This window comes from Pomacea canaliculata, linkage group LG10 (assembly GCF_003073045.1).
Source record: "Pomacea canaliculata isolate SZHN2017 linkage group LG10, ASM307304v1, whole genome shotgun sequence".
NCBI classification, from domain to species: Eukaryota; Metazoa; Mollusca; class Gastropoda; order Architaenioglossa; family Ampullariidae; genus Pomacea; species Pomacea canaliculata.
In genome coordinates, this window is record NC_037599.1 from 22,525,743 (window position 1) to 22,550,617 (window position 24,875).

Below are 24,875 nucleotides of genomic sequence, written 5' to 3' on the forward strand. Positions count from 1 at the left end.
ATAATGATTATGACTTGAAATGAGCCATGAGATTGCTTATAAAGCTAGATATATAAATTTATTATTAATAGTATTAGTAACATGAGTACTGAAATGTGCGAGATTAATACGATACCTATCGCTCTCAAGCAGTTTTAGTCTTTTTACTCCCTTTAGTCAACCTACCCCGACTTTTCCTTCCCACGCTAGTCAATTTCGATATCGATGATTTATGATTATTTCGATCACATGTAAGATTTTTTTTTTCAGAAGATGGGTGAAGGAGGGAGAGAGATTTGCTGGGGAAGCGATTTATTTTTCATTGCACGGAAAGACTTGCGGTAGCGTCAGCCGAGAATCGATCTCCGCACCGCAAGACAAACCCTCCGTCTGCTGCCACAATCTAATCACGTGATGCTGAAGGAACCGCCATGGGGCGGGTAACATTTTCGGTCAGAAGCAGCAAATGCAATATCGTGGCGACTGGCGGTTTATAGAAAAGTACAACTATGAAACTTCGCTAATAATAATAATACGGATCAGTAGACTCATTGTGCTAACATCTCCAGTTTACGTAAATAAATAATAATTATCTCATGACCTTTCAACCCTTGAGATGTCACTTTTCTAGGGACAGATTTCTGTGAGGGGGATGTTCATTTCTTCTTTCTTCCTGCCTTTATAAAATCATGTTGTCCCGTTGTCTAGACACTGTCCCCTTCATCAAGTTTAATGTTCACACACACACACATAGATTTCCACACAACTCTATCTCTGCATATACTCTCTCATTGTCTATATTCGCACACACACACACACACACAGGTATATCCATAAGGTAAGAAAAAATCCAACAGGACACCAAACTGCTATGAGCAGACAAAAATAGTTTAATTTTCCCCCCGAAAAAAAAACAGAAAAAAACATTACTGTAGATTATTAACAGTGAGGACGTTGCTGAACTCGTTAACGTGTCCACCTCCCCACACGTTTTCACCTGCACAACACTAGAGGTAGATCGGTGACGCAGTCCCTGAGAGTGTTCTGACCTCACTCCCGTGAGACGATGACGACGCCAGGCTGGCGTGACGTCATCGTTTCCTTAACCGACAAACGTTAGGATGACCTTGAACAGACAGCCAACACGACAAACAAAACATGTCCATGCATGCAGTCTGGTGCTACACATCGCAGTAATGAATGTTAATACATGTTCCCATCATCCCTCGTCAGCACAGTCATGGCAAGTCGTTGTTATCACGAGACTGAACGACAGACTCGCATAACAACAAAAATATCAAAGACGCGGAAATACTTGGAAAAAGGACTCGGGGTTGGTGGTGGTTGGGAGTAAAAGAAATGGACAATCGATGGCAAGAGGACCCACAAAAAAATACCAGTAAAAGACAAAAAAACAACATGATTCACAAAATTTTCTGTTTTCCCCCGGTTTTTTTTTTTCACAAAAATTTTCATAAAAACAAATATTTGAAAAATAGGGTTTGGAGGTATTACGTGTTGAAGACACAGCTTAATCGCGAGGAATTGAATTGTTTCATCTGTTCATGAGACGGAACAAACCTGAGGTAGCCCTACCCATCCCTTGTCGTGAGAGGAATGAGGTTCAAAGGTCAAACGTGAACAAACATGACAGGCTGGGTGCGTTGGTGACGTGGCAACCTTAGCGACCCCTGCCTGCGCGCACTAGTGGACCACTTTCCCCCAAAAGGGAGTCCACTACACTTGGGGTAGCTTCTGCCACCCGTACCCCACAAATCCCAGCCTGTGCTGCCTGTGGTGTACGTACGTGCACGTGCTACAGCGTGATATGTAACAAGATACATTGTGGTGGTATATCTACATACTAATGGCTCTGCGACTGATGAACAGCGAGGTACATGTCTGAAATGAGTGACGGATGTACTGAACAAGCACACAACCATGTTTCCCAGTCGCTGTCCTGTAAACACGATGTACACACGAACAGCTGAATGCGAGATATGCTGGATCCGTTTTCTGTTTATCAAATTTACTTTTTGTTTTCTGTACCCGTCATACACTTATATCCGCATTTCTCGGTCTTTTCCTTGTTTTGTTTTTTTCTTATTCACTGGAGGCGAACAAAACATAAATAAATGCCTGCACGCGCTTCTTACACAGCAAATGATCCCTGCTCCAAACAGACGGAATGAGAGAAAAAGGGAAATAAACCGTAGTCTCTCTCTCTCACACACACACATACACACTGACCGTTGTAACGTTTTCATCTCACAACAATCCCCTCTCCCCAGTCGGTATAACCTCTACAAACAGTTGGTCTTGAACCATTTGCCACAAACACTGACATCAATGAAAAATTCGTTACAACTTCGGTAATTTTGTTACAGCTCCTAACGCTATCCAGCTGCACATCCCAGCATATCCAGCTGCACACCGCAACACTGTCTACCCCTAGTCATAAAAGCAGGCATACACCACAATTTCTAATGTCAACCCCTTTCCCTCATTCAAGCTAAACAAAAACAGAGTAGGTGGTGGAGAAAATAACCAAGTCACGTGTTGTTACACTGCACACGCACCAGACACCCACAGTTCACACCTGTACACTGCTACTGCGCTAGGTATGAAGGCGATGTACAGCAGCTGTCGTCCATATTTAACGGCAACACGAGCGAGATGAGCCGACAGTACAATTACATTGTAAATATATGTGTATATACGTATAATTATCTATATATGTATAGCGGGAACGCGTCACCCATCTGTCAGGAACGTGCAGGATTTATTAAGTACCCGTTTTGTTGCTTTTACTCTTCACTCCGAGGCAGTGGGGAGATAAAATGTGTCTTTTAACAGCAAGCGAGAAAAAGAGAAAAACTGTTATTTTATAAAAAAAAATCAAACACTGTTAGGAGTCCTACATCACCGCCCCCTCCCACGACATTGCTACGAGTTGCTGCTGTTGCTGACGATTGTCACAAAATCATCATTCCTCCAAAGACTCAGCTTCCCGAGCTACATCAGGAAAAAAAAGAACAAATCTTTAACTGCTGTTATCGCCCAGCTTAAGTTATCCTCCCTTTACTCCTTTAGCCAAGGGTTAGATTATTTCCCCTTCCGCCAAAGCGATGATTGAGGTGCATGGCGATACAGTGTGAACACCTACAAGTGAACACGGCAGTTTGGAGGGCGATGGATGGTTAAGACTGGAGTGTTTTAAAGAATCATCACGTATTGAACAACTAATATCAAAAAGCTTTAAAAGCATCCGGTTTACTTTCACAAAACTGAATTTTCAAGTTTTTTGGGTTTTTTTTAAGAATCAGAGTCTAGCATCCGTCAAAAAAAATAGTAGGGGAAAAGTTGGGAGAAAGGACTGCTTCATGGAACAACAATGCATTAGTGTCATACAGAAAATAGAAGAATAGACGATAAAAATAAAAGAAGGGGGGAGGTACCAAACCATACGGCAACCACGTGACCACAGGAGCCAAAACAACTTTCATGCAGGTCGCAAAATGTCATCGCATGTTTCCTCTATGGCAATCTCACAGTAACACACTACCACAGTTTTTAGGCACAATGATAAATAGTCCAAAAGCAAAAATTCAAATAAAGTCGATCACCGAGCGCCTGACCACACGCGCACAGAAGTGCGAGCCCTGACTTAGCTAAGTACCGCGAGTTCCGTTGTTCATTCACACCGCACGGCCGTCCTCACAACAAGGAGAGTTGAGAAAAAAGTGAGGAGGTAGCTTTACAAGAGACCTTGCTTTGCAAGTCTCGACTGTCGTATCAGCCAAGAAATGTGTCAAAGTTCAGACAAGTCAGGCGTGGAATAACTCAGTATTGAGGGAAAACTTCTCGCCCTTCACCGTGCAACCTTCAGACGGAGAAATACAAGGAGTCAGGCCCCTGTGTCCATCTTAATCAGAGAAGGTGGTGGGATCGTCCAGTCCTCGGAGCTATGGAAAAGTGTCAAAGACAGAAGTTGGAAAATTACAAAGCTAAAAAAAAAGACATTAAAAAACCAGAAGGAGGGAGACCAGTGGTTTGGGCACGGAGTAAAGAAGAAGCATATCCGAAACGAGATCTGAACCAAAGACATTTTATCCAGGATGTGTCGGTGACAAATACCTGACGGGGCCGCCACAAGAGAAGAGAACTCATCAGAGCACGACCTGCTGGTCCAGGGAAGATACGAATGTGGCAAAACTGACTGCATGCATGCACGGTGTGACATTTGCGGAGGTGGTGAGGTGGTAAGAGGAGGGAAAAGTCACCCCATCAGAGATTCCCACACATTCTGCTTCCTGGAACGACATTTGCCTATCAAATAAACTTTTCAACAAACATTCCAAAAGATGTATGTATCTACAGGTGCGTGAGATGTGACTATGTACCCGACTGTTGCTTGTGCATCGAGATGGGAAGGGAGAGCAGTAGATGAAATTATGTCGAAATATGTGTGCGTCAAAAAATTACACAAAAAATACCATTAAACGAGTAAATAGTAATATGTTTCAACAGTAACACAAATAAGAAAAACAAAATAGGTACATGATATACCATTTCCAACATATTTCTGAGGTCACGTGTTTTGAAGCAAAGCAGAATCTGGTACCCTTACTTCCGGCCCTCCGGCCATTGGGAAGAAAAGGACTAAAAAAAAAAAATGATGTTACGAGGTTGTTGTTTTTTTTAACACACACTCGACCACAAAACAGGATTTCGGAAACAACATATGAGAAGATTCTGCGATTCTGACAAGCAACTCGATGAGGTCATAGGTCCCTTCCACTCTCTCCAACGACAACAACATCCCAATTATGTACAGGTTGCAGGTGAATGGACAAGGTAACGTGGATGTGTAAATAAAAGTTTGCTTCCTTTGCATGAAAAAAAACACATTTCGGGAAAACCCAGAAAAATTTGTTACAAAAAAAAAAAATGAAGAAAAAACAAGTCTTGAGTGCAAGGACCATTGACGGTGCAGCAGATTGTTTCATGAGGTACGTGGCTCGAATTCATACTCCTAGCTAACAGTGGTATCTGAACGCTAGATATGATGATGAGGATATCAAATGTCAGACAGTACAAAAATAGTCATTCGTTCGTCGTGCGCCTCCACTAGCAGTGGTAGTGTGGAGTTCTTCATAAAAAAAGAAGGGGAAAAATGTCCAAAGACGAGGTTTCTCAGAACAGATCTTCTGCAAAGTTCGATGCCGCGAGCTGCAAGGCGCCCAGGACATCGGTCAACAAACCCCCACCAGGTGGCGCGGCCAGTCCCTACACGGGAGATCCAAAAGCCTCCTGCTTTGCAACAGGTCCATGGAATTTTGTGTTGACACGTCCCCGTTAGGAGAGACACTCGTTCTACCTGGAACTCTACAGACTTTATCTTCTACTCCTCAACATTTTTGTCTTCCAATAGTCCAAACCTTTACAACCTATTCTCCTCTTGCTTTCTGTCTTGTCTTCACTTGCTGAGACATCTTCCTCACCAAATCCTTATTCCTCTCCCCTCCATCCTTTCCTGGTCTCGATGTAGTTTACAGAAAAAGTTCGTCCTCCAATGGTGACCCTCACTCAATCCGCGCAGTCGTTCTCGTCCAGAAACTCGTTCTGTTCGTCTCCGTCCTCTTGCTGCTGTTGGAGCTGCCTCTGCTGCTGTAGGAGGCGTTGCTGCTGGTGTCGTTGCTCACGCTCCAGGCGCCGGTGCTCGTCCTCTAGCTGCCTCAGCTGCTCCAACTGCTTCTGATGCTGTTCGGAGAATGCCTGCTGTGCGGCCGTAGCGCTACCCTTGTTCAGCCCTTGCTCCAGTCGCTTCTTGTCCAGCAAGCTCCCGCAGCTGTTTCATTTCCTCCTGCAGCGACTCCAGTTCCGTGCGCAACTTGTTGTTCTCCGACTCCAGGTAATCTGACTTGGCTTCGCGCATGCGCGTCAGGTTCTTTCGGTTCTCTCGGCATTTACGAGCTGCCTCGTTGTTGCGCCGCCGCCGCTCCAGGTACTTCGGATCCAGGTGTTTCAGGTCTGTTGGGGTGCGGGTGCCGCCAGCATGGTTGTGACCGTCCTTGCCCGCCCCACGGCCCACCCAATCCAGCGGCTCCTTCTTGACCAGTGACAGCGGCGAGGCCTGGGCCAGTGCAATCTCGGACAGCTGCGCCAGACCACTGACGAAGGAGTGGGAAGGAGGAGTGTAGGACGAAGCGGAGTGGTTTCCCAGGTTTGGAGGGAATGCTCCATGCACGTCAAGAGGGTGTTTGTGACGCAGCTTGACCGGAAGTGATGCTTGCGGGGAACTTCCCAACTCGTTGCTGTAGCGGCCGTGGTTCGAGTCCCCGGAGCTACGGTCCCCGGGGTAGGCGTGGTCGCCGTACTCTCCCTCGCGCCCGGAGTCGGCATCGCGGGAGTCTCCTCACTAGAGCGTTTGTGCACCGTCAGCTGCAGCGGCTCGTCCGACGCTTCGTCGCTGCTGTGGCTGCTGATGGGAGAGCGCTGATGCTGCTGCTGCTGTTGGTGCGGCTGGTGCCAGGACTGAGGGGGGTAGTCGTAGTGGCGCGGCGGGAAGGTGTTCCTGCCAGAGAAGTGCGCGGTCGTGGCAGAAAGATCTGTCACTCCGGACGGCGAGACGTGGTCAAAGGGTGGGTACATAGAACTGTGGGCTCCACCTCCCCTACCCCCGTCCCGCAGCGGCTCTTCAGAGTAACAGCCGTCTCCTTTGTTCCCCCCGAAAGTGTCTTCCTCTGGCTCCCGTTTGATCATGTCAAAAGGCTTCTGGTGGTGGTTCAGCTTGACTCCACCGTTTCCGGTCTCCAGCTTAGAATCACGCAGTGCCTCGTGGGCTGCCGGTGCCCCGCCCATGTAGTAAGGCCGGTGAGCGGAGGAGGGCTGGGGAGGGAAGGCGTCTGTAAGGTTCATTTGATGCAGGACCATGGGCAACATGCCGGTCACGGCTAGCAAAGGTGGAGGTGAGGAGTAGGGACCCACCCCACCCCCGTGCTGTTGTTGCTGTTCTTCACGTGGTGTGCGACAGGAGAAGGAGAGCGGCGTGCTCGCTCTGGGAGGCTACCGTCCAGTCCAGGAGGGGCCGCCTCGCTGCCGTCCGTAAAGGGGCGATCCGTGGGCAGCCCGAAGCGCTTTTTAAGCATCACCAGCTCGCCACGGAGGCGCCCATTCTCCTGCTCGAGGGCCACGATGCGGTTCTCAAGCACCATGTCGTGCAGTCGCCGCTTCTCGCGCGAACGCCGCGCTGCCTCGTTATTCTTCCGACGCTTCTCCCAGTACTGCTCGTCCTTGCGATTATCTGGAATGAATTCGCGCTGCTTTCGCGAGCAGCTGCCGCCATAAGACTTTCCTCCGTCGCTGCCATAGGCTTTACCTTCACCGCCGCTCAGGTTGGAGCCATCAGGGCTCTCACAAAGGTCCGCGTCCGAGCCTCCTTGTCCCCCGTGTTGGTGGTGGGTGGTCAGAGGCGGAGGCCCGCCGCGATCCGGAAAGGCCGGCATGTTGTCGGCAGGGAGGAGAAGGTCGTCGCCTCCTGTTGAGTCGCCGCCGCTGCCGTGCCCAGCGCCCTCGTGGCCAGAGGCGTCTGGAGGGAGAGTCGGGGTGCTGGACAGTCGCGGCACCTTCTCATTCGGCTCACCCTCCGTCAACATCATGTAGCCCAGTTCCAGGAACCGCGCGCTTTGCAGAGAGCCCAGTCTGCAACAGAGGAAAACACACGTCAAGTTCAGCAAAGAGAATGTCAGTCAGTCCGCAGGATGTCATACACACCCCACCCATCCATACTAGGTGTCTTAGGTGTTAGGGTTAGAATCTGCGAATGTCTAATAAAAAACGCCAAACCAATGACTTTATAGGGTGCACGGTCGCCGTCCTCGTTGAACACCAGGAATCATTACTCGCAACAGTGGTCTGGTTCAGCCATGTGACCAGACACGACACTCAAAAACTGTTCTTCAGTTTAACCTTGGAAGAGGAGGCGACGCCGAGAGACTAGAACACCCACCTCTACGGTTTTTTTTTTATACGAAAGAAAACCATACACCCTCGTTCGATTGAGTAAATTTCCCGCCATTCTTTTAACCCTCTGGCTATTGTTTGAAGCAATATCGACTGGAGTTTCCTTAAACGACTTTTCCGTGTTTCATGTAGCTGGCTTTTTAAAAAATGTTTTCCACTTAACATTTCTCTTTTTCTTAGTTTATTGACATTTCCGATACTTCACCCTTTTTTTATCTGCTGAATAATATAAAGTATTGGTGACGACAACCATTTTTTTAGGAACCCCCTACTCCGCTCCGATAAGGGCAAGATGATCTTTAGTCAATCTCGCTCGGCGGGAACAAAGCAGACCTTGCAATAGTCTTGCAGACACTCGTGTCATTCACTGAGATATACTGATTTGTATCTAAGTCAAGTAGAGGGAGGGTGCGGCAGGAAAAACCATTTAAGCACAAGAAAGCAGCAGAAGAAGACCGCTGCTCTTGAGAGCCGAATAGTTCTTCAGCTAGAGAGATTCCCAGTACCTCTCAGCACCCTCGCTCTTCTGGAAAAGCATCGTGTGCCACCTTTGCGCCACCGCGGAGCTACTGTAACCTTGTGTTTTGCTGCTGCCCTGGAGCTCGGAGTTATTACCCATCCTCCCCCTCTATCCCCTTTCACCACCTCCCTCATCCCCATCCCCCACCCCAGCTGCTGAGTGCACTTGGGGGTGGGGTGAGGTGGGGGAAACCCTGGGTAAGGCAGCCAGGGCTGTAAGGCAAGCAACCGAGGAGTTCAAGGACAGGGCAGGTGAGAGAGTGAGAGTGTGGATGGAGGTGAGGGTTAGTGGTATGCGAGGTACCTGCTCACTTCTGACCTCCGCTGTTTTTTCTACTACCTACCTATGATTCCGTTTCGTCTTTACTTATATCCCCCGTTAGCAGGAATTACTGGAACATTCGTACCTTCGTCTTTTCGTGTTCTCCATGTATTTCGTGAACTACTGAGCAGAGAAAATAACTTCAGTGTAGCAGTGAGTCAGTGTGTGTGTGTGCGCGTGTGCTGTTGCAATGCTATGTTAGGATTCCACCTCGCCCTCAACTAAGTAAACACAGCAGGCGCGATGGTAAAGGATCATTCAGGGTTTACAACAACACATTCAACGATTTTCCAATTGCACGCTCCGACAGTCAAGTGTGAGCACGCACACACTCACTCACACATACTCTATATGCACGTACTTTACACGTGAACCTTGTGCTCCACGCTAAATACGAAGACAAACCGTCCATCTGGCGATGACAGCAAGTGAAATGGAAGCACTACACGTGGGAAGAGAGAGAGAAAGACTGATTACCATATGTCAGAGAGCGGACTTCACGCGCACATGCAGCAACGGCTCTCGGCGTCCAGTTACGTCATGAGATCTACCCAGGGGTACAAGGTGCAATTTTGATTAAGGAACTGACAGTTTTACTCCTCCCTTGCCATACTTTATCATCTCCCGCCATTTATCCAGCCTAAAAATACAAATCTTTGTTAAGTATACAAATCTGCATCTTTATATGATCCTGTGGATAAAGGATTATTGTAAATGGTTTATTACCTCCCTTACATAGGTTGGATGATGAAAAACGACAACGAAGATGAGGGGATCTTCACTAACTTCTGATATCATAGTCGTCCATAATCTACAAACACAATAATCTCTATACTGAGCTATGTAACACCTTGTGCTATTTATAGCACACAAAGCTGAAGTCACTCTAGGAACCTCGCCAGGAACCTCGGTATTATTTCATGGTTAACAGTTCCCTGGCGTAGATTATTACAAGTACAAACATCGTTGGTCCTGTGTACCTGTGTCGATGTATGAGTGCGTTTGTGTGAGCGGTTATGAATACAGGTGTGTTCACTGCATCACGGGGAGACAGAAGTCATAACTACTCTCACAGCATTTCGATTCAGCCTTCGGGTTCAGTTTCGCAATAGCATGTAATATTATGCTTCACGTGACGCAGGTCCACGCACGTGTTACAAGACAGATGAAACAGCTTCTCGGCTCATTCACCCAGCGTGAGCAATAACCTCCCATTTACTACCGACACCCACTCCCTCCGCTCCCACGCGCAGGACCCATCCCCCCACGTTTCGTAATTTACCGTTCGATCCTACCCGCCGGCTTCTGCTTCATGCTCCCCCTGCAGCAAACTGCAACCTCCAAGCTGAGGTCAAACGTCACAGGTATAAAAAGAAAGGTCGGCAGAACGCGTGTGACGTCACAGCCTCGGCTAATTTGAGGAGGTGGGGGGAGGAGGGAAATCGTTAGCTGCGTGTTTTCCTTGGCCTTGGTTGTCCCTGCGTGCGTGAGTGTGATTCGATCGTCTGCTTATATGAACAGCTGAGCACACCTCCTCCGCTGTGCACACACATTCCTCCGTTAATTTTTTTAAAAATCCTGACAACGTTTCCCCTCCCCACTAAGCTCTCTCTAATCTCCTCCCACCATCAACATCAATCCACACACATCTACACGCAAGAATCTGCTGGTTTTTTTTTTTTTTTCTAGTAGTAACAGCAGAAGTCCTGGCTTTGAGTATAAAAGATAAAATAACTACTGGTTTCCCCCAGAAAGCTGTTTTCAGACTGCCAACATGGCGGGGGAGAGAGAGAGGGAGGCGTGCGCAGTATGACTCAGCGAGGTGGGCGCAGGGATGAGACGGAAGAACTTGGCGAATGACTTGGCCAGCCGCTTCACTGTCCTGTTTGACGTCATAGGCTCGTGTTTTAACGGTGGTGCTCCCCCTCCCCCAACAAACCACACACCAACACACACACAGGAGGAAATACCTTCACGGCGAAAACACCTGCGTAGTTGATGAGGTAACCTGAACATTCTCACAGTCACACACACAATGTCGCCGCTAGTTTTCAAAGAACGAAGCAAAACAGAAATTCTAGCGGCGAGTGGGAAAACCCCAAAATAACTAGAAAACACTTCCATTTTGTGTTTTCAGGACCAAATCATATACGCGACCGGAAATGAGGATCGGTTGGCTTCTGAAAAATAAAAAGTAATAGCGCCCTCGCTTTGTGAGGTTTCTATTTCTGGACCTACTTCACCTGTCAGTCTCTTACCTCACCAGACTCCAGGTGTTAGTCTCTCCTTTCATCACGACTGCGTATTATAGCCTCTGTTTATGGTAGGGATGTGATGTAATACCTACTGGGGTATGGCCTCATTCCTCGCGCTGACGTACATATATGTTCATATATTCACACGTGCCTACTGTTGAGAAGGTCCCTGAAGGGGATTTTTTTAATATGACATAACTTATTTAGCAATCATTTATTCCACATTTTGTTTCTGGATTTAAAATACACTACGGTTTAATATTAGTGAGTTTTGAATGCGTTATTAAACCGTTCTATTAAACCACTCGAGGTATTTGCCGACGGTAGGGTGAGGGGAAGAAAGGAACCAATGAAGTATATAGAGGCCCCAGAAATAGATATTCAGGTCATGACTTCTGAAGAATTATTCGGTCGTAAGAAAGAAAAAAAAAACAACAACACGGCTACCGGTGTGTTATCTAGACATTCCATCACGGCAGTACAAAACGAAAGGTTTCCTCGCCGAAACTTGACGAACGAGGATATTTCTCCCAACCCTTTGCAACACCAGACTTGTTTTCGACAACTGGTTTCTATCAGCTCACTGAAGTGACTGACGCTAGTGGAAATTGCGAAAAAAATGCTGTTTAAACTTAGGTTAACATTACATAAACATTCTGGTATGAAATGGTCACGTGACAGTAGTCTTTTCTAGCCTGGCTGTGCTGACTGGCAAGATACTTTAGGTCTAGTTGTGCCAAATGTTTTGTGGCCTGGCTATGCCAGACTAGCAAGAGCTTTTGAAGGTGTAGTAAAGGTCTTGACGACGGTGATGAGGCTGTGACGTGCTGTGTGACGTCAGCGAGGAACAGGAAGTGTCGGATTTGAACTCAAGTGATCGGTGGTGTGTCGTTAGTTGGATTAGTGATATATATTAGTGATAACAAGATGGCTATGATCAATGTCCAACCACATCATGTCATCAGCTGACACTGGCATCGAGTTGACGTCATCGGAAGACGAAAGAGACGAAAGAGTTCAGCGTAATTTCTCTTATTAAACACAAAATTCTTTAACTTTAAAACACTAGAAGAAAGGTGTCTTGTTAAAACCGATCCCAATAGCAAAGTATACTCGTACAATATTACCATGGTGACTCCATCGGCATTGATGGCTTAATATTTAAACAAATCATTACTCTTCGAATTAATTAAAAAATACTCGCTTCTCAAGTTACGGCAACTGATCGCAGCTTGCAAACTCACATATCTATATGAAACACTAGCTGGGAATGTATGTGTATCTACAAGGTTCTTAAGTACACTACAACTATTCCATCCTTGCTCATATAATCGTCTACCCTTTTACTCCTTTTCAGCAACCGATGGAACAGGATACAGAAGACATAACGTGATCACATTTTTCTCTTAAGTCTATTTATTTATTGTTTGCCACCTCTACCACTGAGGTCAGCTGACTGGGATCAACAAGGTTTTCGAATCCCGACATCAATTCGCGATGACGTGTCACATCATGGTCGCCAAGAGATGGGAGTGGCCAACGGAATGCAGAAGAGGGAGGAGGAGGAGGTTGCAGCGGCTGGCCAGTTCGTGATGTCGTTAGTTTGTTGACGCAATGGCTCGGCGCACGCAGCCCGGGGAGTCAAGGACGGCAACGCGTGGCGCACATCATCGATCCCAGGCGCATGCGCACGAACGAACACACACACGCACACAGAGTAGTCGTCGGCACTCACTTGCCATCTCCTTCGTTAGTCGGTCTACCCCTAGCGGGGGATGTGGGTGGGAGGAGAAAGGAGGGAGGGAAGGAGACTTACAGACCCAGGAGCACATCTCAGTCTCGCCGAGCTCTATTGATCATCTTTATTCCCGCTAATGAGCCTTCCGGTCCACTGAAATCGACTCGGCTTGTTGATTCTGCGCGTGCAACTAAACGATCTTTCTCACAGGTGTAAAAAAAAAGGTGAAAACCTTTTCTTGGGTCCAGAAAGAACAGGCAACAACACTGCTACTATTATTGTTATCCTTATTTTCAACGTCACATATGATGACAGTAGTTGAGCAACCGCAGCCATAAAAATAAACCTGAATAAGCAGCAGAAAGGTGGTCTTGTGGGGTTTTTATTTTTTTGTTTGGTTTAGCTTTTCATTGACAGTTTCCTGTCCATTATTTTTGTTTTATTCAAAAACAATAATTTCTGTGGACAAACGTTTCATTATGATCCACAACGCGAACACTGTGCAATGACGTCAGCTGTTGAGGTCGGATTTTCCCCAGCACCCCTTCCTTCTTTTCCCCTCGCCAACCAACCTCATCACCTCTCTCTTTCAAACCAACGAGCCCTAAATGAATCATGACACTTTAAAAAAGTTAATTTAAACGCTGACTCAGAAACTTGTAAGCTCCTCGTGATCGGTGAACAACAATGAAAGCAAGAACAGGCAGGTAGGAAGTACAAAGGCCTGATACCTGCAGATTACGTCAGCGAAAATAACGGACATACATATCTTTTGTCTTTGGAAAGCCTGCGACACCGCCTTTTTCAAGTTTACGAGATTTTTGGGTTAAAAACTGCCTGCTAGTCCATCCTACCCATCGTCTAAACTCAGCGTTACCTATGGACTGAAACGCCGAGAAGTCACGTGACTCAAGAAACAAAAAAAACCCTCGCAGATTAAGCAAGTTGGTTGATGATGATACGATAAAATGTCGTCTTGTTCTGTGAGCGGAGGTGCAACTCGGGCATAAGTAAGATGACTACTGACCTCAAAATCTATCACGACACAAATCGCTTCACTAGACAGGTCTAGACGAGCAACAGGCATTTGTCTACCTCCGTTTGTTTTCCCCTCAAGACACAATAAGGACAAACACATGAGAGACAATAGCCATCTACTGTCCTCCCCATTCCATTTCCACCCGCTCATTAATACCGTGCTGCAGCATCATTACCCTGTTGTTCTCTCTGGTCACGGCCCCTGCTTGCACCTCTCACCCCTTTACACTTTTAATTCGTGCATCGATGGCGGAGCAACAAATTAAGAGAAACACTTCAGGTCCTGAGGTGCCTGTGGACTTATTATTAGCAAGCACGATCTCGTTCACATCAGCGCGCTCACAAACGGCACTTGTAAAATGAGCTTCATTGTTTTCCTGCCCAACACGCCTCGACTAAACATGCTCCCCCTGACCTACCCACCCCCTTCCCCACCCGTATAGATTTTCCACTCCTCCATGTTTGGAGTTGTTTATCAAGAGTGTTTATCTTGTTGCTAGCCGCTCAGTTTTGAGAGATCACGGAAGGAACGTCCCCGCGACCTGTTGACTTTTACCCTACCTACCCCGCCACCTCCTCACCACACCCCACCACAACATCCCTCTAGGCAACGACAATGCTCGAAAAGTTCAGGTCCTTCAATTGTTTTGCATAACTGCGTAATAGATCGACGTAAACACACCTGCCGCTACCCTCCCTCCAAAAAAAAACATATTATATGCAGCGAGATCCTTCTCTTAACTACCGCAACCTCCCACCCCTTTGTTGCTCAGCCCGTCTTGTGACTGACGCAATCATGAGGTCTCTCTCTCTCACACACACACGGAGGGAGATCAAGGATTGAACCGGGTCCAGTCAGGCGCTCACTCACCGCCAGATGGAAGTGGATGGGGAGCCTCACGACCGCCTCCTCCCCTCACACCTGTAAGGTGCGGCGCAATACTCTGCGCATGACATCACTATAGCTCCTGTTTGTCACGATGGCTTTTCGTTACCAATCGACGAAAACTGTTTTCTGTCACATCTCAGTTCCTGCACGGCGCATTCATTCATTCATGGAAAGGTCATGAAAATGTCATAAAAAATTCATTTGAGAAAAATGATTTGTGTGTGTGTAAACACAATGATATTATGAAAACAAACCAAACTGGCGAATTTGTGTAAGATACAGCAGCATCATAACAACGGTCTGTAGATTCGATGTCTTGGCCACCACAATGACACGAAATGACACTGGCAAAGATGTGAATGAGACTGCTGACCTCTGACCCCCATGGCGGTCTCTGTAGTCTCACCTCTACCAGTCAACAACTCGCAACAGCAGCAAAGCATTCTCCCCAACCTCAGGACTGGGGAGAGGGCTGTACTCGAGCGAAGACGATGCTAGGTCATCTTTGTTGATTGTTGATGTCATCTGAAATTCTGCACCGTTATTTTCGGCGCACACACACTCTCTCTGTGTGTTTGAGGAAACTCGCAGGCTCGAAAACAAAGAAACACGTAAAAGGTATAAAAAAAAAAACATAAAAGAAATGAAAAAAGCGATCAAGCAATGAAAGAAATTTCTAGAACGTGGCCCCTTCCCAAAAAACAAAAATAACTCATCGCTAACGGTCACCCGTCTACTCACGGACATGACAAGCTGTCACGTGCTATGCTCACCACCACCACATACCAAAACTAAGCAAGCTTACCATCTATCAGGTGATGTCGTTGGAATCCAAACTGCCATGACACGCTCTTCATTAATGTTTTTGATTGTAGTTCATGGTTACGTGACCTTCGAAAGGTGTATGGCTTCAGAAATGGTTTATTTTTCTTTTTGATTGCACAACCGAGTCTTGACCTGTTTATCGGGGTCACAGCGCGCAAACTGACAGCCAACGCCTCCTAGCGGGAGAGAAGGTTACACCCCCCCACACACACACATAACCACCCCCCACTAAGTAATCACACACACAACCACCCCCACCACCCTCAAGGACTTACGCAATTCTGTTCTTTGAGTGGCGTGCGTGACCCCAACACCAGGGCACCACGCACGCCAGCGTGAACTCTGCGGCCGAGGGTTGCTCGGGACAGTGGGAGGAGAAGGGGGAAAAAATAGCCTCGTTAACATGCACCCCGAGAAAAAAAAAAAAACCCGATGGAACTGGGGAAACAAGGCCTGCTCTGTACGGCTGTATATATTTTATATGTTTTTTTGTTTTGTTTTCCCGGTGGGAAGATATTTCGACTTGCCACTCGTTGCACTTGGCCATGTTGCGTTTCTCGATGCTGTCACCAGCTGTCTGTCTTTCTTTTTTCCCTACGACCCCACCCCTACCCTTCGTCAGCGATGACAAATCTCGTCTCCGATAGCGACGAGCATATTGCACAACAGATTGCGTAACTAGGCCGCCACCGGGTAGGGCCCTGGCTTACTGGGATTCCCGCTGGGAGTGATCAAGGGAGTGCAGTGATGAGTGCCAACAGTAATTACTCCGGTACCTACCTACCCCTGTCACCCACTCCCATCACCTGGTCTAAATCATCGTGGACAATAACCATTAATAATGTTAATTTCCGTATTCAATCGTCATCATTGTATATCATCTTCGTTCCTCACTTTCCAGTCAGACACGTGGGATTACCGAAACCCGATACATAAAAAATGGAAGTCCCACTGAAGCGCGCACGCACACACAATCACGCCGACACACATCAATGATACCGCGGGCAGGTAGGGTGAGTTTTAGCTGCGAAGCCAGGTATCTAGGCAAAGTTTGTTTTGAACCGTAACGGTACCAGCAGTCGTGTAACACTGGTCAACAATTTTTTTTTACAAAAGTAATATTAATGAAATAAAATTAGTCATTTCTTATCATTTTTTGTGCTCAACACGAATATGACAATCAAAGCGCAAAACTGGCTCTAGTTTTGTGTAATGCGCAATAATTATTGTGTACTTCACAAAATGCGTGCTAACTAGTAACTGACCTATGGTTAATACCTGTAAACAATCAAGTCATCATCAGCTAAAGCAAGAGAATGGTTTGCTGGAGGTTCTGGAACAGGAAGTCCCTCACCATGTGGAGCTGGTCTCCATGCAGACGGAATGTTGGGGTAGACTAGTCTCCACTTCTGCTTCGTTATCCCGCAGGAAAGAGGAGGAACCAAGCAGAAGTAACTGTCACTTGTGTGGTTGCTTGACTTTCTCCACACTATGGGGACTGTCAACGGCATTGATGGTCTGTCGCCATGCAACCACTGTGAAAGCTGTGTTACACGTGTAACACAACATACATGTTGGACCCACGGCTGGTGCTGGTCGCCATTGTTGTATCCGAAACAAAGATGATTTGACTTCTTCACTTGAGAAGTGATCCTTTTCTTCTGGCTGGCAAATGTCACATCCCCACAAAAATAGTGAAAATTGTCCGCGGTATTAACGCACTTTCGAGGCATTAATGTTGTGCATTGTTACTTTGTGGATTAATAATAACAGTTGATGAAACATCGCTTACACTGAATCCCACGAAATCTAAAATATTTTAAAAGCTCAGCCTCACTGGGCTATATTTAGTACACTGTGACGTCAGCTTACTGCAGCAGCCGCCTGGCAAGTAGTACTGCATTAGATCAGAAAATGATGCAATCAACTCTGGATGACGTGTGCATGACGATGTTATGCAATGTGATGGAATATTACGTCATTCTAGGCTATTTTAGGATGTTGTCACAGTCATACATGTACAGAGTGAGACATACACAATGGAGGATATCAAATATCCTCAAAGCGAGAGACAATAAAATATTTTCATGGTCATGTTCGTGTTCAGCACACCAAGATGTTACAGATTAAGACCTTTTTAAGTCAGTAATGATTTCAGTGTTCACCAGTGTAATCAATGTAGTCTGTTACCATTAGTGGAACATATTACATACCAACATATCACCACCATGTTGTGATCAGCTGTTCAAGGCTTTATTATGTACTTCTTACTTCATAGCAGGTAAAGCTCAGGCAAAAGTAACTACCAATAAGTTTGAGCGTCTGAAACCTTTACCACCGTAACACACATGTTAACGAATTAAAAACCTACAAAACACGAATGTAATTACATAATAAATTACACAATCAAATACAACCAGAATCCAGTTTGTTTTTCACATGACGTGTTATTCCAGTAATAAAACGTTGACAGGTCAAACATCCTGAACAGGTGAGGATGTTCGAACCATAGAATGCGTTTCTGATTAAAAGCCACGTATTTCTTTGTTTATACAGGTATATATATATTTAGTATATAGGGACAAGTGATGTCATGTCTCCTCACCTTCGGGCTTGTGTGGACACACTGACAAGATTCACTAACTTTAGAACACACGGAGAAACATTACCCATTAAGACCAAATGTTAATTCCTGAAGAATGTTATCCTCAGTTCACCCTTCATTCATAAACCACGCACCCACCTCTCCACCCCGAACAGTTCTCACACGTACTTGCTTACTTACCCCATCAGTAATGCCTGTCAGCGTGGTCGTGTGGGGAAGCAAACACAGAAGTAAACCTATCACCAAGCGGTCAAGACATACCAACCGACGTTGTGTCGGTCCCTTTCTGTCGGCACTCACTGCGGGCTGCGCGTGATTTAAACGCCGAGCGGTGACGCGGTCGGCAATCTCCGGGTTGCGTAAGATCAAGTGTGCGCACACCCGCGGCCTTACCTCGCGCCCCGTCGCCGGCTGTGCATCGGCTGGCGATGTGTGAGCGTGTGGAGAGAGAGCGAAAAAAAAAAATGAATGCATGCCATCTGAAGGGGCTTACGCAAGTTCGACCTTCGTCAGTCAAGGTTTGCAGCACTTTTAACCCTCTTGTTTTTGTTCGCTCGATCGTCAAGTTGTAAGTGTCTGTGAGGTGTTGTTGTTGGTGGTAGTGGGGTAAACCAATGGAGAACACATTCCCGTCCTGCTGCACCCCCACCACTCTACCCCACGCTTCGACGTTGTGCAAGCATGTTCCCAGGCGCGCGCGCGCACGCACGCATTCACCTGCAACCGCTCGCGCGCTGCGGTGTCATGTGCTGCTGACGTCGCAGTGGCCCTGCTCGTGCATTGTCACCGAGTTACGTAAAGGAGGTAACCACAAGGTCGACTACAACTGTGATAACTCATTTCTTCCTATCTTACTCTGTGAACTCGCCACGTATCCACATCACATCCCTCGTGCGCGTTTCTCATCTCGTGTCCTCATTTCCAGGCCAGTCATCGTATACCTCCGGGGTTTTCCCCACTTTATTCTGTTAAGGGCACCAACCAGTTCCTCCCGATACAAAAATTTCCATTAGACGGTTTATTACAATGAACGCGATTGTCTTTATTGTTTTATTATGATAATATATGATAAATAATGATAACTGATGGTATTATTTTTGCCAACAGTCACTTCCCCGCCGTTTGGCCCAGACATGAGGAAACAAGTTGTGTATGATGTATGATGTAATATCTCTTTTCGTCGAACTGTACACTATCTGGGTTTGTTTTTTTTCGTGGAAATGAGAGCAGAACTCGATCATTACCTGTCATCTGATAGGCGACCCTTTAAACGTAACGATATATATATGTTTATAGAGATATGTTTTTAAAAGCCAGTGTCACAATTTGTGGATTTACTTCCCTTTAACTTTAAACTGTGTACTGTACTTACCTATAAGACACGGTTTTTAGCTGTTTTTTTTTGCTTTTGTTTACAAAACATCAGCAAAAGGAAACAAGAGCAATATAAATAAATGAAAGTATCCTGTGTTCAACAGGTCAGAAGAGACATAAATACTGAAAGACGCCAATTATTTTGGAATATGACGGTTTAGCTCAGCAAGGTCCCCTCAGGGGAAAGGTTGAGTCATCAAAGATTTGCCGTTTCTGTGATGAAGCGATAAGAGGGATGGTGGCACACAAACAGAAATAACACACAGTCTTGGTATTTCCTGACACGTCATACTGGTCTTACTACGTTGTGGTTGTAACTGTCACGTGAACGTAAACAGAAGCATCGTCATGTTTGTACACTAAGGGCTAGAGTCCTGTTGACAACCCCTGTATGTTTTGTTGTCATTGCATCAGTCTTGTAATTAAGCATACTCGCTCTCTCTCTCTTTAAGGGGAAAATTTAATTTAAAAACTTCATTTACTTATCACAACAAGGAAATGACAATTTTAAATCTCTCTCACATTTTCTAAGGCTTGAGGAACGGATTCAACAGCTGGGCCAACTTGTCAAGTTGGAGAAGTACAACCCTGACGTCACACGGATTTCAAACCAGTCAGTACACGTAAATCCAGCCTCCCCAGTGTGTAAGTATACACAATATACACACCTTTATATCATCATTAAATATTGCGAGAATAACACCTAAGTATAAACAATAACTTTTTTCCTTTCTTGACAGTGGAGGCACTACCTTCTCACAAGCTTCTAAACAAGAATAGAGTACATTTAACAACAAAGTCCGGGGTGGGTGGATGGAAAGCAAACTCGACAACCAACTTTCGTAATCGGTGATGCCGATGATCTCGGACTTCGGGCAATATTCAAGGATCGACAAAGTGAGTCACTACATGGAGTATGACCTTATTACAGCAGTAATTCAGGATGTCGAGATGGCGGCGAGTGGGGAGTTCAGGATGTTGGGGTGCATGGATAGCAATTTCAGACAATGTGACAGGGGGATAAAATTGCAGCCCCAGCCCACAGGCACAGAGTGTCAGTCTTTTCGGATTGCGCAAGGAGAAATACGAGAAACACAAGAGCCCAGAAAATCCTACATTTTCAAAAAAAGGGGAGGGACGTAATCCGGAACAGACATTCCAGGGGTTAAATATTTGTAGGTGAAAAAAAGGTGTTTAAAAACTGTGCCCCGGCGCATAAAACTGGGGCGTGCCGAGTAGCAAAACCCGCGGCTGCCATATTGCAAACCCTCGTGTTGCTCGGTATTTAGAGAATAGTCACCCTTAAACTGCAGTGGGAGGCTTCTTTTGTTTGCCCCACTTATTTTTTGTTTGCCCCACTTCTTTTTTGTCCGCCAACGCGAACGATGAAAGGAAAGGGTTCTTGAAGGATTGGGAAAGTAAGAGGTTCAAGGTGAGGAGGTGAGCGGAAATCGGTTATTTTCAGAGAGCAGTCGGTGCAGGACAACAAAATATTTCGTTATCAATCGTTTATCGGTGATTATATTCTCGTAGTCTTTCTTGTATATATTTTTTTCTCTCCGGGGCGCGTTACCCGATTGAATAAGGCTCCGTGGTGCATGACTACCAGGCATACAATAAGAAGTCTAAATATAGTAAAGGTAAAGGTCGTCCCATGACCTTTTTGAGGTCGTTAGGGAGTGAGGTGTCGGAGACCTCACTGTTCTCGGGGCCAGTTTTATTTGAGGGTAGTGTTCATCTCCTTTCCTCGCTGCCTCCCTTCCTCAACCCTCTTCGGAGTCAGGTACCCATCCCTGCCCGCTGGGTCGATTGGAAGAAGTTGCGCTAATCGGGTATCGAACAGGTGCGTCTCTCAGTTCAGCGCTCTAAGTACTCGACTATCCTCTCCCCTCCCCCTTAAAGCAACAGATACCAAAGGAAAGCATCCCGTTCCTTCCGCTACATCAGCCTCGTTCTGAACACGTGACGTAAGATCCGCTTATCGTGAGCATAAGCTGGGGTCAATGTCCGGCGGTCTGTCTCTCACACCCACGCACACAGTCGGTGTGGGGGATGGAATGAGGGTGGGAAATGAGTGTACCGCACGACCTGCGAGTACAGCTGGTGGGTGGACGTCAGCGTCCCTGACTTACTTTCTAAGCAGATACCGCGGGGTGGATGGTGGATGGTGGTGGTGGGCGTGAAGAACAAATGACACTGGAAAACATGTTTGATGACGACGCGGCCATCAGGTGCGTGCTGACGAGGGCAGCTGAGTGATGTGCACAACAGGACATTCACTTCTAGAGATACGGGTAAGCTCAGGGGTACTTGGCACTGCATGACTTGCCTGCTAGATATGTGGTCACCCGGAAACATGTGACAGTGCGAGTATCGAATCTCTCCGAAAAAAAGTGTCATCTGTAGATTATGCAGTTAGAGCGAAATGCTTAAGAATCATTCTTTCGCAAGAACTACCTGAACTCTCTATCTGAAATAAACCAAATGCCGTTATAAACTAAAATAAATAAATAAAATAAACTAAATGCCGTGAGTGGATGATACAAAAAAATTGTTTTTTTTTCTTTATTTATTTTAGCTGTCATAACCGACCAGTGTGTGTATGTGAATGAGAGATATTTGTAGAAATTGGAATGTGTGTAAATATTTATGGATATATTTTTAATACCCATCAGAGGGTGACAGAAGAAAGAATTTTGACATATATAGAGCTAAAAACAGCTACCACAAGCAGTCCTGCTGAGCAAGAAACACTTTCTGGCGAACACATCCATTTCACTCAACCAACTTCTTGATGACGCCACTTGGCGGAGGTCAGCGACCTGTCGTGACCTGTTTTCCCCTTCCCTCCCCCACCAACGAAAGATAAATGGGGTCAGGTTAGATTATGTCTACAACACGAAGTCCTCCAGTGTAGGGCACAGGGTTCACGTTTAGTAAATACCGGTTCCCTCTGGTGGTCACATGTTTGTAGTCTGTACCCCGGTCTGGCTTTCCCACAACTCCATCTTGAACACACCCGCATGCAAATGTGTTTGTTACCCTGCATTCATCTACATTGACAATCACGTGATTGCTGGCAAACATGCACCGACCCACACACTCTCACCATACCCACCCACCTGCATGGAAAATATATTTCTGGGATCAATAACAAGATTTGTTTGTTTTTCGTTTTGGGTGGAGTTTCTTCAAACTTTAAAAATAAATTCAATATCCGCCTTGCCATAAATGGTTTACCCGAGTAATACAATTGAATGCTGATACTAAAGTTAGCACTGTGACCAACTGTCGCACTTTGTGTTCACGTTATCCACGATGGAGGGCGGGGTCGGGTGTGGTGGGCACCCGAGATGGTTGAGGAGCTATTGAAAGTGGGGACAATGTACACAGATGACAAAGAATGCTTGTTTCAACAATCACCTAGTGGTAGGGAGATCTGGGCAACAGCTTGGGACGACACCCAGCTCTTACCACAAGGCGGCGCTGTGCCACGTACGGACCACGTGCAAATCAACGTTGCTACGGTTCTCAGTCGGGTATGCTGGAACGGACCGCAGACTAACCGCAGGTTCAAGCCTCGAAATAGTCGCAGGGTGTGGTCGGTGACTGCTCGAAATGTAACTCTGTGACTGAATATAAAATATACACTAGACAGAGGAGATGGTAGAGGAAATCTTTGCACAGACAAACAAAATGGCGGATATGATTCGCGGCTCCTTTAACAGCTCAACACGCATGTCCACATCTTCATTCCCCCTGAAAATCACTGCTGGTCAAGAATCACCTTGCTGATGTGGCACTCCCTTAACTAAACATTTCAGTGTGATGTAGTTTATGTACCCAATAACTGCTTCCAGTCCTGTTCAGATTTCAAAACTAACCGTTAGTTTCAAATTTAGTTGTGGACTTTCCCGTAAACTTTCAGGTATTGCAAATCCAGTTGAGGACTTCTGTGTAATATTGGCTTCTTTATCGATTTTACCATTCTATCCTTGATTATCGATTGAAATGTTATGTGAACAGTGCAAATATTTTGTTAAGCTTTATCCACTTCTGCGAAAAAAAAAAAAATCGAAACCACTAAAAAAGAAAGGACAAGAGAACTTTAGGAATAAATGCCCCTATAAAAATTTGTTATCCAGATAGTGAATAATGTTCGATCATGCAACCTTCATTATTATTTTACTCCAGTTGCTGCTTTTTTTCCTTTTTGTCCGTAGAACAGCTGCACTGAAGCGTACTGCTCTACAGTCTCGTATTCTAAAACTTTAGAGGATGGAGCGACAGCTGTAGGATAGAATTTGCTTTATCAATAATGAGGGCTGTGGAGAAAACAAAAAAATAATACCTTCCCCCATACCCCAGCGAAAAAAAAAAAAGATCCACGTGTCCCGATTTCACGCATCAACACACCCGGCACACAGCTGGTCTCAGAGGAAGTGGGAGGATAAGGGAGGGAGAAGGGAAAGCTATTCCGCCACGAGGACTGACCGAGTTTGCGATGTGCAGGTAAAACTACACCGACATGCTCCACATATCGCTCTGAGGTGCCAATGGTGAAAATGGGGCAGCGAAACACCTGTGGAGGTATTCTGGTAATTGTGGAGCCCAGTCAACAGAAATTCTACTCCAACAGATGAAAAAAAAAGTGCACGTGACACCCGTTTCGATGTCTTCCCACGCAGCAGCGTTACCCCAGTCAAGGACGGTAACTGCATCCTGGGAGTCAGGAATAGATCGAATGATGTAGAGCAGAATAGACTGGGAGGTCTAATGACAGCAGCAGCAGAATTGTCGCCACCATCATTAACACCAGCAACCTCCAACACAGTATTGTTTCAATTCTTACCGACAACACTTCTCTTTGTCTTGTCTCTTCTTGGTGCAGACCACAATGACAAATCACAAAGACAGAATAAGTCTTTCATTGTCAAGCTTCAAAAACACGACAGGGGGAAAAAACACCCATGTAAATCCCCAAATGTCCTAGCTTTAAGACTAGAGTGAATTAAGAGTATGTAGCCCACATAATAAGGCAGTGGAGAAAGATTCATGAACATCCGGGTTGACGATTATATTGTCCTCGTAGACTAACCGCACCTGTCCGATCAGAACCAACTACAGGTGTTAAGTCAGGTCCTGATATTGCATGCAGAATACTTTGGTGAATCTGTTCTTTGAATACCAGACGGGGTGTGTACACGTGTACGTGTGTTGGAAGGGGTTAAGAGTTCGTGGATTAAATTCCAAAAATTTAAGAGGAGGAATCAGATGAACTAAAGGCAACAGAAAGGTTGAAAGTA

The 24,875-nt window shown here is 46.0% G+C and overlaps 1 protein-coding gene and 1 long non-coding RNA gene across 2 annotated transcripts; one reads left to right on the forward strand and one right to left on the reverse strand.

Moving 5' to 3' along the window:
- Positions 1-846: 846 nt before the first annotated feature.
- LOC112573793 lies at positions 847-17,397 on the reverse strand. The gene is made up of 4 exons (XM_025254392.1): positions 16,869-17,397; positions 6,937-7,683; positions 6,660-6,729; positions 847-6,397 (listed from the first exon to the last, which is right to left on the reverse strand). Exons 1-4 carry the CDS (start codon positions 17,321-17,323, stop codon positions 5,777-5,779), a joined length of 1,893 nt encoding a protein of 630 aa, XP_025110177.1. The 5' UTR covers positions 17,324-17,397; the 3' UTR covers positions 847-5,776.
- Positions 17,398-18,376: 979 nt separating this feature from the next.
- Positions 18,377-22,097, forward strand: LOC112574300. Its single transcript, XR_003101402.1, has 3 exons — positions 18,377-18,713; positions 20,102-20,214; positions 20,310-22,097. It is a non-coding gene; the product is annotated as an uncharacterized LOC112574300 (long non-coding RNA).
- The last annotated feature ends 2,778 nt before the right edge of the window (positions 22,098-24,875 follow it).

Excerpts from the sequence above, each read along its gene's own strand:
- LOC112573793 (XM_025254392.1), bottom strand. The coding sequence starts at position 17,323 with ATGCCTCGAAAGTGCGTTAATACCGCGGACAATTTTCACTATTTTTGT. Across the intron at positions 7,684-16,868 it reads GATGACTTGATTGTTTACAG|ACTGGGCTCTCTGCAAAGCG; the intron begins GTATTAACCATA and ends CCTCTGTTGCAG. Across the intron at positions 6,398-6,659 it reads AGAGCCGCTGCGGGACGGGG|GGAGACTCCCGCGATGCCGA; the intron begins GTAGGGGAGGTG and ends ACGCTCTAGTGA.